The following is an 18,402-nucleotide window of genomic DNA, read 5'->3' as shown; positions in this document are numbered from 1 at the left end:
CTGTACTACACCTGACTACACCTGTACACACCTGTACTACACCTGTACACACCTGTACTACACCTGTACACACCTGTACTACACCTGTACACACCTGTACTACACCTGTACACCCCTGTACACACCTGTACACACCTGTACTACACATGTACTACACGTGTACACACCTGTACACACCTGTACATACCTGTACTACACCTGTACACCTGTACTACACCTGTACACACCTGTACTACACCTGTACACCTACACCTGTACACACCTGTACTACTACACCTGTACTACACCTGTACACCTGTACACTACACCTGTACTACACCTGTACACACACCTGTACTACACCTGTACATACCTGTACTACACCTGTACTACACCTGTACACACCTGTACTACACCTGTACTACACCTTTACTACACCTGTACTACACCTTTACTACACCTGTACTACACCTGTACACACCTGTACTACACCTGTACACACATGTACTACACCTGCACTACACCTGTACACACCTGTACTACACCTATACACACCTGTACTACACTTGTACACACCTGTACTACACCTGTACACACCTGTACTACACCTGTACTACACCTGTACACACCTGTACTACACCTGTACACACCCGTACTACACCTGTACACACTACACCTGTACTACACCTGTACACACCTGTACTACACCTGTACACACCTGTACTAACACCTGTACTACACCTGTACACACCTGTACTACACCTGTACACACCTGTGCTACACCTGTGCTACACCTGTACTACACTTGTACACACCTGTACTACACCTGTACACACCTGTACTACACCTGTACTACACCTGTACACACCTGTACACACCTGTACTACACCTGTACACACCTGTACACACCTGTACACCTGTACACACCTGTACACCTGTACACACTGTACACCTGTACTACACCTGTACACACGTGTACACACCTGTACACACCTGTACTACACCTGTACACACCTGTACTACACCTGTACTACACCTGTACACACGTGTACACACGTGTACACACCTGTACACACCTGTACTACACCTGTACACACCTGTACTACACCTGTACTACACCTGTACAACACACCTGTACACACCTGTACACACGTGTACACACCTGTACACATGTCTGCATGTTCTGCCTGTGTCTGTTTAACCCTGTTTGTCCTGTTTGTGTTCAGGGTCTGACGGGGAAAGAGGGATCTAAAGGAGCCCCAGGACGCCCCGGAGGAGCTGTGAGTACCTCAAATACTACAAATACCACAAATACCACAAATACTACTGCTGGGCCTACTATTACTACTACTACTACTACTAGTACTACTGCTACTACTGCTACTACTACTATTTCTGCTACTTCTACTACTACTACTACTAATAATAATACATAACACTTGTATAGCACTTTTCAAGATCCCCAAAGATGCTTCACATTGGAAAAGAAACAATGACAAACAAGAGAAAAAGACAGTTAATTAAATGTTTTTTTTAAAGCGATGGTTTCAGGGCTTTTTTAAACATGGGGAGTGTGGATGAGTCTCTCATGTGTTTGGGGAGGGAGTTCCAGAGGGTGGGGGCAGTGGCTGAGAAGGCCCGGTCCCCCCAGGTCTTATGTTTAGTCCTGGTGGGCGGAGACAGGAGGTTGGCGTCAGCTGATCGGAGGGCAGGGGCGGGGGTGTGGTGGAGGAGGAGCTCAGAGAGGCGGGGGGGGGCAGAATATGGAGGGACTTGTACACAGTGGTGAGGAGGAGGAACTGAATGCTCTGGGGGATGGGGAGGAGTGGAGTGTGAGGAGGAGTGAGCGGTGAGGAGGAGGTGCGGGTGAGGAGGAGGTGCGGGTGAGGAGGAGGTGCAGGTGAGGAGGAGGTGCAGGTGAGGAGGAGGTGCAGGTGAGGAGGAGGTGGAGGTGAGGTGAGGAGGAGAGGAGGAGGTGCAGGTGAGGAGGAGGTGCAGGTGAGGTGAGGAGGAGGTGTGCGGGTGAGGAGGAGGTGCAGGTGAGGAGGAGGTGCAGGTGAGGAGGAGGTGCAGGTGAGGAGGAGGTGCAGGTGAGGAGGAGGTGGAGGTGAGGAGGAGGTGCGGGTGAGGAGGAGAGGAGGAGGTGCAGGTGAGGAGGAGGTGAGGAGGAGGTGCGGGTGAGGAGGAGGTGCAGGTGAGGAGGAGGTGCAGGTGAGGAGGAGGTGCGGGTGAGGAGGAGAGGAGGAGGTGCAGGTGAGGAGGAGTGAGGAGGTGCGGGTGAGGAGGAGGTGCAGGTGAGGAGGAGGTGCAGGTGAGGAGGAGGTGCGGGTGAGGAGGAGGTGCAGGTGAGGAGGAGGTGGGTGAGGAGGAGTGAGGAGGAGGTGCAGGTGAGGAGGAGTGAGGTGAGGTGAGGTGAGGAGGAGGTGCAGGTGAGGAGGAGGTGCAGGTGAGGAGGAGGTGCAGGTGAGGAGGAGGTGCGGGTGAGGAGGAGGTGAGGAGGTGGAGGTGGAGAGGAGGAGGAGGTGCAGGTGAGGAGGAGGTGCGGGTGCGGGTGAGGAGGAGGTGCGGGAGGAGGTGAGGAGGAGGTGCAGGTGAGGAGGGGGAGGTGAGGAGGAGTGCAGGTTGAGGAGGAGGTGCAGGGTGAGGAGGAGGTGCGGGTGAGTGAGGAGGTGAGGTGAGGAGGAGGTGCGGGTGAGGAGGAGGTGCGGGTGAGGAGGAGGTGCAGGTGAGGAGGAGGTGCAGGTGAGGAGGAGGTGCGGGTGAGGAGGAGGTGGAGGCAGCAGAGTTCTGGATGTGCTGGAGTCTGTTGAGGAGTTTGGAGGGTGAACCGTAGAGCAGCTGTTGCAGCAGTCGAGGCGGGAGGTGACAAAGGCCTGGATGAAGGTTTCAGCAGACTGAGGGGAGAGGGACGGGCGGAGGCGAGCGATGTTCCTGGAGGTGATAGAAGGCGGTTTTAGTGATGTGTTTAACGTGGTGTTCAAAGGAAGGGTCTGCCGAGGTTACGGAGGTGGGAGGAGGAGGAGACTGAGGAGCCGTCAGTGGAGAGGGAGAAGTTATTGTGAGTTCTGGTGAGTGTTTTGAATGATTATTTCAGTTTTGCTGCAGTTGAGTTGGAGGAAGTTTGATTGTAGCCAGGACTTTATTTCGGAGATGCAGTTTGTGAGGGTGGAATGTGTGGCCGGGGTTAGGGTTTTGGTGGACGGGTAACGGAACTGGAGGCCGCGGCAGCGAATTATGTGACCGAGGGGGAGGATGCAGAGGATGAAGAGGAGGGGGCCGAGGACTGAACCTTGGGGAACTCCTTGAGTAAGTGGGGCAGAGGGGGACTTGACATGGATGAATTGGTGTCTGTGGGTGAGGTATGAGGTGAACCAGGAGAGGGCGCTGTCTGTGATGTTGAAGATGGTTTGCAGGCGGGAGAGGAGGATGGAGTGGTCAGTAGAGTCAGAAGCAGCAGTGAGGTCCAGGAGGATGAAGATGAAGATGTTACCAGAGTCACAGGAGAGCAGGAGGTCATTAGTGACTCGCAGGAGGCCTGTCTCAGTGCTGGGGTGGCTACTACTATTTCCACTACTACTACTTCTATTATTTCTACTACTTGTACTATTTCTACTTGTACTATTTCTATTAGTACTATTTCTACTAGTACTATTTCTACTAGTACTATTTCTACTAGTACTTCTGTTACTACGTGTGTTGCTGCTCTGGTGTGTTTCTGTCATGACCCTCTGTGTGTGTGAAAGTGTGTAACAGGAATCTGCCCCAGGCCCAGAGTGTGTGTGTGTGTGTTTATGTGTTGTGTGTGTGTGTGTGTGTGTGTGTGTGTATGTGTGTGTGTGTGTGTGTGTGTGTGTGTTTGTGTCACACACTTTGATTGACAGCTCTGATGTCTGTAGGGAATCCCTGGACTGAGAGGAGAAGCAGGACCCAAAGGCCAGAAGGGCCTCAGAGGAGACCCAGTGAGTACAACAGTACTACAGTACTACAGTACTACAATACTACAGTACTACAGTACTACAATACTACAGTACTACAGTACTACAATACTACAGTACTACAGTACTACAATACTACAGTACTACAGTACTACAGTACTACAGTACTACAGTACTACAGTACTACAATACTACAGTACTACATACTACTACATACTACAATACTACAGTACTACAGTACTACAGTACTACAGTACTACAGTACTACAATACTACAGTACTACAGTACTACAATACTACAATACTACAGTACTACAGTACTACATACTACAGTACTACAGTACATTACTACAGTACTACAGTACTACAGTACTACAGTATACTACAGTACTACAGTACTACAGTACTACAGTACTACAGTACTACAGTACTACAGTACTACAGTACTACAGTACTACAGTACTACAGTACTACAGTACTACAGTACTACAGTACTACAGTACTACAGTACTACAGTACTACAATACTACAGTACTACAGTACTACAGTACTACAATACTACAGTACTACAGTACTACAATACTACAGTACTACAATACTACAGTACTACAGTACTACAATACTACAGTACTACAGTACTACAGTATACTACAAGTACTACAAGTACTACAATACTACAGTACTACAGTACTACAGTACTACAGTACTACAGTACTACATACTACTACAGTACTACTTACAGTATACAATACTACAGTACTACAGTATACTACAGTACTACAATACTACAATACTACAATACTACAAGTACTACAGTACTACAGTACTACAGTACTACAATACAATACAAGTACTACAGTACTACAGTACTACAATACTACAGTACTACAAGTACTACTACTCAGTATACTACAGTACTACAGTACTACATACTACAAGTACTACAGTACTACTACAGTACTACAGTACTACAATACTACAGTACAGTACAATACTACAGTATACACATACTACAGTACTAACAGTACTACAATACTACATACTACAATACTACAGTACAAACTACAGTACTACAGTACTACTACAGTACTACAATACTACAGTACTACAGTACTACAATACTACAGTACTACAATACTACAGTACTACAGTACTACAATACTACAATACTACAGTACAGTACAGTTACTACAATACTACATACTACATACTACTACAATACTACAATACTACAGTACTACAGTACTACAATACGTCTACAACTACAATACAGTACTACAACTACTACTACTACATACACATACACTACACATACTACAATACTACAACTACAATACTACAGTACTACAGTACTACATACTACAATACTACAATACTACAATACTACAATACAATACTACAGTACTACAGTACTACAGTACTACAGTACTACAATACTACAGTACTACAAGTACTACAATATTACATACTACAATACTACAGTACTACAGTACTACAATACTACAATACTACAAGTACTACAATACTACAGTACTACTACTACACAGTACTACAGTACTACAGTACTACAGTACTACAATACTACAGTACTACAATACTACAATACTACAGTACTACAGTACTACAGTACTACAGTACTACAATACTACAATACTACAATACTACAATACTACAGTACTACAGTACTACAATACTACAATACTACAGTACTACAGTACTACAATACTACAGTACTACAGTACTACAATACTACAGTACAATACAAGTACTACAATACTACAGTACTACAATACTAATACTACAGTACTACAATACTAACAATACTACATACTACAGTACTACAATACTACAATACTACAGTACTACAGTACTACAGTACTACAATACTACACACTACATACTACAATACTACAATACTACAGTACTACAATTACTACAGTACTACAGTACTACAATACTACAATATACAATACTACCAGTACTACAATACTACAATACTACTAACAATACTACAGTACTACTACATACTACATACTACTACTACAGTACTACAGTACACAGTACTACAATACTACAGTACTACAATTACTACAATACTACAGTACTACTACACTACTACAGTACTACAGTACAAACTACAATACTACAATACAGTACTACATACTACATACTACATACTACAAGTACTACAATACTATCTACAGTAACATACCTACTACAGTACTACAGTACTACAATACTACAGTACTACAGTACTACAATACTACTACTACAGTACTACAGTACTACCATACTACAGTACTACAGTAACTACAATACTACATACTACAGTACTACAATACTACAGTACTACAGTACTACAGTACTACAATACTACAGTACTACTACTACAGTACTACAATACTACAGTACTACAGTACTACTACTACAATACTACAGTACGTACAATACTACAGTACTACAGTACTACTACTACAGTACTACAGTACTACAGTACTTAATACTACAATACTACAGTACTAGTACTACACACTACAGTACTACAGTACTACATACACATACTACACAATACTACAATACTACAGTACTACAGTACTACAATATACTACTACAGTACTACAGTACTACTACTACAGTACTACAGTACTACAGTACTACAGTACTACACTACTACATACTACAATACTACAGTACTACTACAGTACTACTACTACAGTACTACAATACTACTACTACAGTACTACAGTATACTACATACTACTACTACATACTACAGTACTACCAGTACTACAATACTAACAGTACTACAATACTACAATACTAACAATACTACAAACTACAGTACTACAGTACTACAGTACTACAGTACTACTATTACAGTACTACAAATACTACTACTATTACATTAGTACTACACTACTTACAATACTACAAGTACTACATACTACAGTATTACAGTACTACAGTACTACAGTACTACAATACTACAGCTACTACAATACTACATACTACAAGTACTACAATACTACAGTACTACAATACTACAATACTACAGTACTACAACTACTACAAGTACTACAATACTACAGTACTACAGTACTACATACTACAGTACTACTAATACTACATACTACAGTACTACAGTACTACAATACTACAGTACTACAATACTACATACTACAGTATTACAGTACTACAACTACAGTACTACAGTACTACTAATACTACATACTACAGTACTACAGTACTACAGTACTACAATACTACAGTACTACAATACTACAGTACTACAGTACTACAGTACTACAATACTACAGTACTACAATACTACAGTACTACAGTACTACAATACTACAATACTACAGTACTACAGTACTACAATACTACAGTACTACAATACTACTACAGTACTACAGTACTACTACAGTACTACATACTACAGTACTACAATACAATACAATACTACAGTACTACAGTACTACAGTACTACAATACTACAGTACTACAGTACTACAGTACTACATACTACAGTACTACAGTACTACAATACTACAATACTACAGTACTACAGCAGTACTACAATACTACAGTACTACAGTACTACAATACTACAGTACTACAGTACTACAAGTACTACAATACTACAGTACTACAGTACTACAATACTACAATACTACAATTACTACAGTACTACAGTACTACAGTACAATACTACAATACTACAATACTACAGTACTTACAATACTACAGTACTACAATACTACAGTACTACAGTACTACAGTACAGTACTACAAGTACTACAGTACTACAGTACTACAATACTACAGTACTACTACAGTACTACAGTACTACAGTACTACAAGTACTACAGTACTACAGTACTACTACAGTACTACAGTACTACAGTACTACAAGTACTACAGTACTACAATACTACAGTACTACTACTACAGTACTACAAAGTACTACAGTACTACAATACTACAGTACTACAGTACTACACTACAGTACTACAAGTACTACAGTACTACAACTACTACAATACTACAGTACTACAAGTACTACAGTACTACAGTACTACAATACTACAGTACTACTACATACTACAAGTACTACAGTACTACAATACTACAATACTACAGTACTACAGTACTACAGTACTACAATACTACAGTACTACAGTACTACAGTACTACAGTACTACTACAATACTACAGTACTACAGTACTACAGTACTACAATACTACAGTACTACAGTACTACAGTACTACAATACTACAGTACTACAGTACTACAGTACTACAGTACTACAGTACTACAGTACTACAGTACTACAGTACTACAGTACTACAATACTACAATACTACAGTACTACAATACTACAGTACTACAGTACTACAATACTACTACAGTACTACAGTACTACAGTACTACAGTACTACAATACTACAGTACTACAATACTACAGTACTACAGTACTACTACAGTACTACAATACTACAGTACTACAGTACTACAATACTACAATACTACAGTACTACAGTACTACAAGTACTACAGTACTACAATACTACAGTACTACAATACTACAGTACTACAGTACTACTACAGTACTACAACTACTACTACAGTACTACAATACTACAGTACTACAGTACTACAATACTACAGTACTACAAGTACTACAATACTACAGTACTACAGTACTACAGTACTACAATACTACAATACTACAGTACTACACTATACTACATACAATACTACAGTACTACTACAATACTACAGTACTACAGTACTACAGTACTACAATACTACAGTACTACACATACTACAATACTACAGTACTACAATACTACATGTACTACAGTACTACAGTACTACAACTACTACTACATACTACAATACTACAGTACTACAGTACTACAGTACTACAATACTACAGTACTACAATACTACAATACTACAGTACTACAATACTACAGTACTACAGTACTACAATACTACAATACTACAGTACTACAATACTACAATACTACAAGTACTACAATACTACAGTACTACAGTACTACAATACTACAGATACTACAATACTACAGTACTACAATACTACAGTACTACAATACTACAGTACTACAGTACTACAGTACTACAGTACTACAATACTACAATACTACAGTACTACAGTACTACAATACTACAGTACTACAATACTACAATACTACAGTACTACAGTACTACAGTACTACAATACTACAGTACTACAATACTACAATACTACAGTACTACAGTACTACAATACTACAATACTACAGTACTACAGTACTACAGTACTACAGTACTACAATACTACAATACTACAGTACTACAGTACTACAGTACTACAGTACTACAATACTACAGTACTACAATACTACAGTACTACAATACTACAGTACTACAGTACTACAGTACTACAATTCTACAGTACAATACTACAATACTACAATACTACAGTACTACAGTACTACAATACTACAGTACTACAATACTACAGTACTACAATACTACAATACTACAGTACTACAATACTACAGTACTACAGTACTACAGTACTACAATACTACTCCTACTACTACCTGGTTTAGAAATGGTTTAGTCCTGGTTTAGACCTGGTTTAGTCCTGGTTCTTGACCTGGTCTTGTGTTACAGGGAGAACCAGGAGCTGATAACTCGACTCCAGGACCCAAAGGAGACGCTGGAAACCCGGGTTTACCGGTGAGACAGAACCTTCTCCATGTTCTCGTGGATTTAACTGTTCTCCTTCTCCATGTTCTCGTGGATTTAACTGTTCTCCTCAGATCTTTCTCCATGTTCTCGTGGTTTCTTCTCTGTTCCTCTGTGTTCTTCTCTGGACTGATTCGTGTTTGAGGAATTTTTAATCTTCTCGGCTCTGACTCTTCTGTCTCCAGTTCAATGTTCTTCTTGGGTGATTCTTGTAGGTTTGGGAAACATCACCAAGTCGGCCCACAGCCTGGTTTAGACCTGGTTTAGACCTGGTTTAGACCTGGTTTAGTCCTGGTTTAGTCCTGGTTTAGACCTGGTTTAGACCTGGTTTAGACTGGTTTAGTCCTGGTTTAGTTTAGTCCTGGTTTAGACCTGGTTTAGACCTGGTTTAGACCTGGTTTAGTCCTGGTTTAGTCCTGGTTAGACCTGGTTTAGACCTGGTTTAGTGACCTGGTTTAGTTTAGACCTGGTTTAGTCCTGGTTTAGACCTGGTTTAGTCTTGGTTTAGACCTGGTTTAGACCTGGTTTAGTCCTGGTTTAGACCTGGTTTAGTCCTGGTTTAAGTCATGTAAGTGTGACCTCTGACCCTGTGACCTCTGACCCTCAGGGAGCCGCTGGAGCAGACGGAGTCACCGGCGAGAGCGGAACTGGAGGAAACAAGGTGAGTCCTGCTCAGTGCTGCCCCCTGTGCTCCACACAGAGACCTGCAGGTGTCTGACCCCACGACCTCTGACCCCACGACCACTGACCCCACGTCCACCAACCCCACGTCCACCGACCCCACGACCTCTGACCCCACGACCTCTGACCCCACGACCTCTGACCCCACGACCACGACCCCCACGCCACGACCCCACGACCTCTGACCCCACGACCTCTGACCCCACGAGCACCGGGGAGAGACCGTTTGTTGTGTGACTCATGTGTTGCTCTCTGTTTCTCTTGTGTTTAAAGGGTCAGAACAATTAAAGGGTCAGAATGATTAAAGGGTCAGAATGTTTAAAGGGTCAGAATGATTAAAGGGTCAGAACAATTAAAGGGTCAGAATGTTTAAAGGGTCAGAACGTTTAAAAGGTGAGAATGTTTAAAGGGTCAGAACATTTAAAGGGTCAAAGGAGCAGCAGATCATGTGACTCTTTCTGTGGTTCTTGTGTTTTCAGGGCACTGAGGGAAGACGAGGACCTCCTGGAGAAAAGGTAACTCCTCTTCCTCACAGCAGAGTTCAGACTGGACCCTCCACAGGGTCAGGGGTCAGAGGTCAGAGATCATCAAAAGTCGTTTGTGTCTGAAACTGGACTTAGGAGCCAGAGGTTTGTTTTGGGTTTTTTTGTAAATCTTTCAGTCGTTCAGGGAGGATCCACGGCAAAAGAGAAACTCAAACTTTTTTGATCGATTTTGTTTCGCAGCTTCTCCAAAACTGTTTCAGATCAGAACTGAAGAAGCAGATTCTTTTCCTCAAAAGTTTCTCATTTTTTACCCCAATTTTTGTTCCAGCCCAAGAATCGGTCAGTGTCTGAATATCGGTCAGTATGGGTCAATATCGATCAGTATAGATCAATATGGGTCAGTATCGGTCAGTATGTGTCTGTATGTGTCAGTATCGGCCAGTATGAGTCAGTATCGGTCAGTATCGGTCAGTATGGGTCAGTGAGAGGACAGTCCGGTGGACGTGTCTCAGTTGTGCGTCCTAAAGCTAAACTGTGTGGAGCATCTCGTCCTGAAGCGTCTCTGGGCTCGGACTGAGGTCCAGAGGAACCAGAACCTGAAGATCAGAGTCAGAGACTTTCTGAAGAAACATCTGAGCCAAACAAAGACACTGCAGATACAGTCCTCACATGTGACTCTGTGTGTGTGTGTGTGTTTTCTGTGTGTGTGTGTGTATGTGTGTGTGTGTGTGTTTTGTGTGTGTGTATGTGTGTGTATGTGTGTTTGTGTGTGTATGTGTGTGTTTTGTGTGTGTATGTGTGTGTATGTGTGTTTGTGTGTGTATGTGTGTGTTTTGTATGTGTATGTGTGTGTATGTGTGTGTGTGTGTGTGTATGTGTGTGTGTGTGTGTGTGTGTGTGTGTGTGTGTTTGTGTGTGTGTGTGTGTGTGTTTTGTGTGTGTATGTGTGTGTGTGTGTGTGTGTTTTGTGTGTGTGTATGTGTGTGTTTTGTGTGTGTATGTGTACGTGTGTGTGTGTGTATGTGTGTGTATCTGTGTGTGTGTTTTGTGTGTGTGTATGTGTGTGTATGTGTGTTTTGTGTGTGTATGTGTGTTTTGTGTGTGTGTATGTGTGTGTGTGTGTTTTGTGTGTGTGTGTATGTGTGTGTGTGTGTATCTGTGTGTGTGTTTTGTGTGTGTGTATCTGTGTGTGTGTTTTGTGTATGTGTGTGTGTGTGTGTGTGTGTGTGTGTGTGTGTGTGTGTGTGTTTTGTGTGTGTATGTGTGTGTGTGTGTGTGTGTGTGTGTTTTTAGGGAGCTCCCGGAGTTGGAGGAGAACCTGGACCCAGAGGGACACCTGGACCTTCAGGACCACAGGTAAGAGAAGGGGTCACAGGGGTCACAGGGGTCACAGGGGTCAGAGGTGGGGTCAGTGGGGTCAGACGGGGTCATGTTGATAACAGTGTCCTGTGTGACCCTTCAGGGCCCCAGAGGAGTGAACGGTCAGCCGGGACCTCGAGGACCTCAGGGTCTGCCCGGAGCTCAGGTGAGACTCACGTTTCCTCCACAGACGCAGAGACCTGAGTCCAAACGAGGCTCATGGACGTCAGCACGGACACATCCAGAACATCTGGACACACGGACACATCCAGAACATCTGGACACACGGACACATCCAGAACATCTGGACACACGGACACATCCAGAACATCTGGACACACGGACACATCCGGAACATCTGGACACACAGACACATCCAGAACATCTGGACACACGGACACATCCGGAACATCTGGACACACGGACACATCCGGAACATCTGGACACACGGACACATCCGGAACATCTGGACACACGGACACATCCAGAACATCTGGACACACAGACACATCCAGAACATCTGGACACACGGACACATCCGGAACATCTGGACACACAGACACATCAGGGACGGGAATTAATATAGAAACAAACCCCAGGATCATGTAGAGCAGAGTCCATCCTCCTCTCCTTCTTCTTCTTCTTCTTCTTCTTCTTCTTCTCTTTCTTAAATGTTGATGTTTCAGGGAGGACCAGGAGCACCTGGAGGTCCAGGTCTGAACGGAAGACGAGGACCCAACGGACAAAAGGTGAAACACACAACACACACAACGCACAAAACACAGACACACACAGACACATACACATGTCTCACTGTGTGTCTGGGTCACAGGGGCAGCCCGGAGAGCCTGGAGAAAAGGGAGACCCCGGATCCCAGGGCCCCCGAGGACCCCCGGTGAGAGACCAACTGAGTTTAGATCTGGTTCAATCCTGGTTTATTTCTGGTTTAGTCCTGGTTTAGTTCTGGTTCAGTCCTGGTTTAGTTCTGGTTCAGTCCTGGTTCAGTCCTGGTTTAGTCCTGGTTCAGTCCTGGTTCAGTCCTGGTTCAGTCCGGTCTTTGTGTGCAGGGTCTGGATGGCAGAGACGGGTCTGGACCCCCGGGACCCAGCGGTGCAAAGGTGCAGCTCAGACTTTTTATAATCGTCCTGATTTAATTCAGTTTTTATTTTGTTTTTATTTATTGATTATAATGAACTGTGTGTGTGTGTGTGTCTGTGTGTGTGTGTGTGTGTGTATGTGTGTGTGTGTGTGTGTGTGTGTGTGTGTGTGTGTCTGTGTGTGTGTGTCTGTGTGTTTGTGTGTGTGTGTGTCTGTGTGTGTGTGTCTGTGTGTGTGTATATGTGTGTGTGTGTGTCTGTGTGTGTGTATATGTGTGTGTGTGTATTTGTGTGTGTGTGTGTGTGTGTGTCTGTGTGTGTGTGTGTGTTTCATGTTTACAGGGAGACACAGGATTCCCCGGATACCCAGGGCTAATGGTGAGTCCACACACACAAAACACACACACATATACACACAGTGTGAAAGTTTAAGTGTTAAATTTAAAGTGTTAAATGTAAAGTTGCAGCGGAGCTGAAGCTGAACCTGAACCTGCAGATTCTCCTCAGTGACTCCACTTCCCCGACACTTTATCTCCAAACTTTGATGCTTTAAAAATCCTGGATCTGAGGTTTTGCTCCACATTTCACAAATAATAATCACACAGTTTGGACTTGGATCAAAACTAGAAGAGCAGAGTCTGAACTTTGACACGCAAGAGTCTCAGAGCCACTGGAGACAGGAAACAGCTGACGCCATCGAGTCCCAGTCCGACCCGAGTCCGACCCGAGTCCCACACACAGTCAGACCTCAGATCTGGTTCTTTTTCTGTTTCAGGGTGAGGATGGTCTCCAGGGACCCAAAGGATTCCCCGGACGCAAAGGCAACCGCGGCAGAGGAGTGAGTCTAGTCCTGCTTTAGTCCTGCTTTAGTCCTGCTTTAGTCCTGCTTTAGTCCTGCTTTAGTCCTGCTTTAGTCCTGCTTTAGTCCTGCTTTAATCCGGTCTCCTTTCAGGGAAACTCGGGGGCTCCAGGTGGAGAGGGAAGTCCAGGAGAGCCTGGATTCCCTGGACACGAGGTCAGTCTGAGTATCTGAGTCTGAGTGAGTTTACTGGAGTATGTGAGTATCTGAGTGAGTTTACTGGAGTATGTGAGTATGTGAGTATCTGAGTGAGTTTACTGGAGTATGTGAGTATCTGAGTGAGTTTACTGGAGTATGTGAGTATCTGAGTACTTCTGACATGTGTGGTCCTCACAGGGACCTCGAGGACCTCCAGGAGAAAGGAGGAATGTGAGTCACTTTTACTGAAGCATTAAAATGTTTTAAACATGAATTTTAAACTTTCCATGTGTTTAACTAATATGTGTGTGTGTGTGTGTGTGTGTGTGTGTGTGTGTGTGTGTGTGTGTGTGTGTGTGTGTGTGTGTGTGTGTGTGTGTGTGTGTGTGTGTGTGTGTGTGTGTGTGTGTGTGTGTGTGTGTGTGTGTGTGTGTGTGTGTGTGTGTGTGTGTGTGTGTGTGTGTGTGTGTGTGTGTGTGTGTGTGTGTGTGTGTGTGTGTGTGTGGTGTGTGTGTGTGTGTTGTGTGGTGTGTGTGTTTTTCAGGAGTGTGAGATGATTCGCTACATTCGGGAAAACTGTGGTGAGTTTCAGAGTTTGAGTTTGTTTTGGTTTTGGTGAAAAATCTTGTTGATGTTTCTGTTTCTCTGTCAACAGCCTGTTCCACCGGTACGAGCCCAGACCCGGACCAAGTCTAGTCCTGGTTTAGACCCGGTTCAGTCCTGGTTTTGTTAAGGTTTAGCAAGAGGGACCCCAAAGCAGAGCCAGGACTCAGTCAAGTTTTAACAGTTTATTTTACAAACGGGAGGCAGGGAGCTGGCCGACTTCTCCAGAGGCAACAGCAGACAACCACGGAGACACCTGGGCGAAAACAGGAGCAGGTAAGTCCAAAACAACCAATAAGCAAAACAGGTAAATATCCAAGAGCCTGATAGACGCTATCAAACAGGAACGGAATTATCTGGCAAAGTGGTGGTGAGAAGAGCAGGGCTAAATACAGAGGCTGATGAAGGAATTGATTGCAGGTGTGTCTCATCTGCTCTGGAAGAAGCCACGCCCCCTGCCACACTCAAGCCCTGCAACAGAAAGGGGAGGGGGAGAGAACAAAAAAAACAAATCCTAACAGTACCCCCCCCCCTCAAGGGACGCCCCCTGGCGTCCTACCAGGCTTGTCCGGATGGAGAGTATAGAAGTCAGTGAGTAGCTGGGGGTCCAGAATAAGGGAGCGGGAGATCCACGATCGCTCCTCAGGACCGTACCCCTCCCAGTCTACCAGATACTGGAAGCCGCGGCCCCGTCTCTGGACATCCAGCAAAACGCCGAACAGTGAAGGCAGGATGGTTGTCAACAATCCGGGGGGGGGGGGTGGAGGGGGTTCGGCTGGAGGGCTCAGGGGACTCGTGGAAACCGGTTTAAGGAGGGACACATGAAAGGCAGGGTGGACATTAACAACGTGGGATTGGATTGATTATGCGCTCAATGACAAAAGGACCGATATACCTGGGTGCCAGTTTGCGGGACTCAGTCTGAAGAGATAAGTCACGAGTTGAGAGCCAAATCTTTTGGCCAGGCACATAGTCAGGAGCAGGAGACCGATGGCGATCAGCAAGCCTCTGGTTACGTGCGGCCGTATGGCATAGTGCAGCACGGACCTCCTGCCAGACATGCTGGGCTCGCCGAAGGTGTTGCTGGATGGATGGTACTGCAACATCTCTCTCCTGGGTAGGGAACAGAGGAGGCTGAAACCCATTGGCTGCCATGAAAGGAGACATTCCAGTGGCTGAGCTGAGCAAGGAGTTAGGGGCGTATTCAATCCAAGGGAGGTGGGTGGACCAGGAAGCAGGGTGGCATGCAGTAACACAACGAAGAGCAGACTCCAAGTCTTGATTGGCCCGCTCCGTCTGGCCATTGGTTTGTGGATGATACCCTGAGGACAAGCTGGCTGAGGCTCCCAGTGAGTGGCAGAAGGCTCTATAAACCTGAGAGGTAAACTGTGGCCCCCTGTCCGAAACAATGTCCTGAGGTATACCATGTATCCTAAATACATGTTGAATGAGTAAATTGGCGGTCTCAAAAGCGGAGGGCAGTTTGGTGAGTGGAATGAAGTGCACAGATTTGGAGAATCTGTCTACTACCGTAAGGATACAGGTATTACCTTCTGAAGGCGGGAGGCTAGTAACAAAATCCACCTCAATGTGTGACAAAGGCCGATGGGGAATAGGAAGTTGGCGGAGGAGTCCAGCTGGAGCACGGTGAGAGGACTTACTACGAGCACAAATGGAGCAGGGAGAAAAAAAGTCTCTGGTGTCAGACGACATGGATGGTCACCAGAAGCGCTGCTGGAGCAGGGTCAGAGTGCGGTGGAACCCAGGATGGCAGGAGGCCTTGGATGCATGACCCCACTGAAGCACCACCGACCTAGCAGATGGAGGAACAAATAGGCGACCCTGAGGACATCCCTCAGGCGTGGGGTCACTCACCTGGGCCTCCTGGACCACTTTCTCCACCTCCCAGCGGGCTGCTCCAACGATACAGGTAGCAGGCAAAATGGGTTCCTCAGGAGAATCTACAGAGGAGGCGAACTGATGGGACAAAGCATCAGGTTTCATGTTCCTGGACCCAGGACGGAAGGTAAGGGAGAAATTGAAACGTCATAGGAAGAGAGCCCACCGAGCCTGCGGGCGGAACGAAGGTAAGACAAATTTTTATGATCAGTCCATACCAAAAATGGTTGAGTAGAGCCCTCCAGCCAGTGCCTCCATTCCTTCAGCGCCATTACAACAGCCAGAAGCTCTCGATTGCCCACATCATAATTCCTCTCTGCGGGGGTCAATCGGCGAGAGTAAAAGGCGCAAGGATGCAGTTTTTGGTCTGAAGTGGAGCGTTGTGAGAGAACTGCCCCGATGCCAGAGTCCGAGGCATCCACCTCAACAATGAACTGTGCAGAGGGATCAGGATGAGACAGAACAGGTGCAGAACAAAATAGACTTTTTAACCTAACAAAGGCTGCCTCTGCCTCAGCTGACCACAGAAATGGTTCTTTCAAAGATGTCAACCTTGTTAGGGGAGAGGCAACTTTGCTATAGTCACGAATGAATCTACGATAAAAGTTAGCAAATCCCAGAAACCTCTGAAGCTGTTTTCTATTTGTAGGAGTGGGCCATTCAACCACAGCCTTGATCTTAGCTGGGTCAGACTTAATTTGCCCCTTCTCCACAACAAACCCCAAGAAACTAACAGATGACACATGAAACTCACACTTCTCAGCTTTCACATAGTCTGTTCTCAAGGAGGTGCTGAAGTACAAGTTTAACATGTTGAACATGCTCCTGGTAAGAACGAGAAAAGATCAAAATATCATCCAAGTACACAAACACAAACCTATTTAACATGTCTCTCAGAACATCATTGATAAGAGCCTGGAAACAGCTGGGGCATTAGTTAAGCCAAATGGCATTGCCAGATACTCAAAATGTCCAAGTGGAGTGTTACAAGCCATTTTCCACTCATCTCCCTCTTTTATTTGCACTAGATGGTAGGCGTTACGGAGGTCTACCTTTGTGAAAATAGTGGCCTCATGGAGGGAGCTGAAGGCAGAGTTGATGAGAGGCAGGGGATACTTGTTCTTAACAGTTATGTCATTCAGGCCCCTGTAGTCAATACATGGTCTTAAAGATTTGTCTTTCTTATCAACGAAGAAGAATCCTGCTCCCACAGGAGACGAAGAGGGTCGGATTAAACCAGCAGTCAACAAGCTCGAAATGTATTCCTCCATAGCTTCTCTTTCAGGCTTGGAGAGGTTATAGAGTTTACTGGTAGGTAGAGGGGCACCAGGTATTAGGTCAATGCTGCAGTCATATGGTCTGTGTGGAGGAAGTGACAAAGCTCAGTCCTTGGAAAAAAACTCCTGGAGGTCATGGTATTCAGTGGAGACAAGTGTGAGATCAACTGGTTTGGGAGGAGTTAACAGTCTGGGTAGTGGGCATGGCAGAGTGAAGACAGTGAGAGTGACAGAAAATGCTCCAATTAACTATGGACAAAGTGGACCAGTCTATGTGGGGATTGTGGAGCTTAAGCCAAGGGAGACCGAAGACTAAAGGAGAGGAG

The 18,402-nt window shown here is 44.9% G+C and overlaps 1 protein-coding gene across 1 annotated transcript in view; it reads left to right on the top strand.

The window, feature by feature from the left end:
- Positions 1–14,993, top strand: part of LOC129411837 (collagen alpha-4(VI) chain-like) — a 39,745-nt gene extending 24,752 nt beyond the window's left edge. Inside the window, exons 11-26 of the mRNA XM_055163951.1 lie at positions 1,206–1,259; positions 3,876–3,938; positions 9,604–9,669; positions 10,286–10,339; positions 10,839–10,874; positions 12,138–12,200; positions 12,307–12,369; positions 12,890–12,952; positions 13,036–13,098; positions 13,271–13,321; positions 13,643–13,678; positions 14,076–14,138; positions 14,253–14,315; positions 14,496–14,528; positions 14,842–14,878; positions 14,953–14,993. Of these exons, the coding sequence (XP_055019926.1) occupies positions 1,206–1,259; positions 3,876–3,938; positions 9,604–9,669; positions 10,286–10,339; positions 10,839–10,874; positions 12,138–12,200; positions 12,307–12,369; positions 12,890–12,952; positions 13,036–13,098; positions 13,271–13,321; positions 13,643–13,678; positions 14,076–14,138; positions 14,253–14,315; positions 14,496–14,528; positions 14,842–14,878; positions 14,953–14,993 (849 nt within the window). The remainder of the gene's footprint in view (positions 1–1,205; positions 1,260–3,875; positions 3,939–9,603; positions 9,670–10,285; positions 10,340–10,838; positions 10,875–12,137; positions 12,201–12,306; positions 12,370–12,889; positions 12,953–13,035; positions 13,099–13,270; positions 13,322–13,642; positions 13,679–14,075; positions 14,139–14,252; positions 14,316–14,495; positions 14,529–14,841; positions 14,879–14,952) is intronic.
- The last annotated feature ends 3,409 nt before the right edge of the window (positions 14,994–18,402 follow it).

The sequence above is a fragment of the Boleophthalmus pectinirostris genome, unplaced genomic scaffold (genome assembly GCF_026225935.1).
Source record: "Boleophthalmus pectinirostris isolate CB_2022bp ecotype Guang Dong unplaced genomic scaffold, ASM2622593v1 HiC_scaffold_6, whole genome shotgun sequence".
Lineage (NCBI taxonomy): Eukaryota > Metazoa > Chordata > Actinopteri > Gobiiformes > Gobiidae > Boleophthalmus > Boleophthalmus pectinirostris.
The sequence above is the reverse complement of the archived record's forward strand: the minus strand, read 5'-3'. Positions and strand labels throughout refer to the sequence as shown.